General features: G+C 40.2%; 1 protein-coding gene across 1 annotated transcript; it reads left to right on the forward strand.

Moving 5' to 3' along the window:
* Positions 1-250: 250 nt before the first annotated feature.
* LOC145066145 (AP2/ERF and B3 domain-containing transcription factor RAV1) lies at positions 251-1,640 on the forward strand. The gene is made up of 2 exons (XM_079013333.1): positions 251-1,317; positions 1,412-1,640. Exons 1-2 carry the CDS (start codon positions 372-374, stop codon positions 1,438-1,440), a joined length of 975 nt encoding a protein of 324 aa, XP_078869459.1. The 5' UTR covers positions 251-371; the 3' UTR covers positions 1,441-1,640.
* Positions 1,641-1,894: the final 254 nt, after the last annotated feature.

The raw sequence follows: 1,894 nt of genomic DNA on the forward strand, positions 1-1,894 counted from the left end.
TTGGATTATCCATCAATAATTATAATGCAACTTGTATATTACAAGTAGCCATGAATCTTCCTGGTTTCTCACCATCTCCGAGTTGACCCACCTCACCTACATCTCTTCCGTATATTTTACGTATATCAACAAGCACGCACACACACATATATCGCCATGAGTAACAACAAATCAGATTTTATTACTTATTATTTGATAATCGTAATAAAACTATAATTCATATGCACCATATAAACACAACAAGCTTTCCAAGTGTTCCTATATATACTCAACCTTTCTCTTACACCCACTTCATAACATCATATTTCTCTCTCCATATAGAACCTCATTCTTCCTCCTGTTTCTCTCTCCTTCAAGAAGACTAATTAGTAATGGATGGAAGTTCAACTGATGATCAAAGCACAACAACAGAAACAACTTCAACAGTTGCAGCACCAGTGACTACGCCTCCACTGATCGGCAGCGGCGGCAGCATGGTTGTCGACATGGAAGGTGGTTTGGAAGCCGAGTCAAGGAAGCTGCCTTCGTCAAGGTTCAAAGGGGTAGTCCCTCAGCCAAACGGCCGTTGGGGAGCTCAGATTTACGAGAAACACCAACGCGTGTGGCTTGGGACCTTTAACGAAGAACATGAAGCTGCTAAAGCCTATGATACAGCCGTTCAGCGCTTCCGTGGTCGCGATGCTGTCACCAACTTCAAGCCGCTTCCAGCCGACACAGAAGAAGCCGGGTTAGAAGCCAGTTTCTTGAATTCCCATTCAAAAGCTGAGATCGTCGATATGTTGAGGAAACACACATACAATGATGAGCTACAACAAAGCAAAAGAAGCTGCAACTTAAACAAAACCCCTTGTACAAACGGGTTTAGATCGGGTCAACAGTTGGTCAACGCCCGGGAACAACTTTTTGAGAAGACAGTCACCCCAAGCGACGTCGGAAAACTAAACCGATTAGTGATACCAAAGCAGCACGCTGAGAAACACTTCCCGTTGCAAAGCGAAAGCACTTCCAAAGGTGTTCTTTTACATTTCGAAGACATCGGGATGAAAGTATGGAGATTTCGTTACTCATACTGGAATAGTAGCCAGAGCTACGTTTTGACCAAAGGGTGGAGCCGATTCGTGAAGGAAAAGAACTTAAAAGCCGGTGACATTGTGAGCTTTCAGAGATCCACGGGTTCAGACAAGCAACTTTACATCGACTGGAAGACCAAAAACGGGTCGGGTAGCTCCAATATTCAAGAACAAGTCCAACCGGTTCACATGTTTAGGCTGTTTGGAGTCAATATATCTAGTGGTGGCGTTGAAAGCAGTTGCAATGGTAAGAGAAGTAACATAGAAATGGAGTTATTGGGGTTAGGGAACTGTAAGAAACAAAGAATTATTGACCCATTGTAACATTTTCTCTTTCTTAGGGGGTTTGTTTGATAATGTTTCGGACTAGCAACCTTTTTCCTAGCGATGATGATGAGGAACGAAGCTGGAAAGTGGTGGGAACGGAATAGAGCAGGGTGCAAGTTGCAAAAGTTTGTATATTTATATTAGAAACCCAAAAGATAATTGAGCTAAAGAAAGCTCAATGTAGGGAACAAGTTGAACAGTTGTAAAAAACGAACAAAAATAGAAACTCTTTGTTTTCCAAAATCCATCGCCTTGATTGGGTTGTTGATTAATATTTGATGTTCGAATATGCATGTTTATGATAACGTATATTTATTTTAGAAATCCAAAAGATATATAACTGAGCTAAATATTTTAGTTTGTTTGATTATGATCATCCCTATTAAAAAAAACAGTGATGTATGGTGGTATAGATATACATGTGATGTAATGAATAATTCTTTATTTAAGAACCTTTCCAATTTTGGTTGAAAATGTTTTGTAGTACTTGCTTGTTT

The sequence above is a fragment of the Lactuca serriola genome, chromosome 8, assembly GCF_051521515.1.
Source record: "Lactuca serriola cultivar US96UC23 chromosome 8, Lser_US96UC23_V15, whole genome shotgun sequence".
Lineage (NCBI taxonomy): Eukaryota > Viridiplantae > Streptophyta > Magnoliopsida > Asterales > Asteraceae > Lactuca > Lactuca serriola.

What these genes read in the sequence shown, in the direction of transcription:
- LOC145066145 (XM_079013333.1), top strand. Translation starts at nt 372, where the DNA reads ATGGATGGAAGTTCAACTGATGATCAAAGCACAACAACAGAAACAACT. An exon ending in CGTTGAAAGCAGTTGCAATG is followed by an intron (nt 1,318 to 1,411) that starts GTAAGAGAAGTA and finishes TCTCTTTCTTAG; the next exon opens with GGGGTTTGTTTGATAATGTT.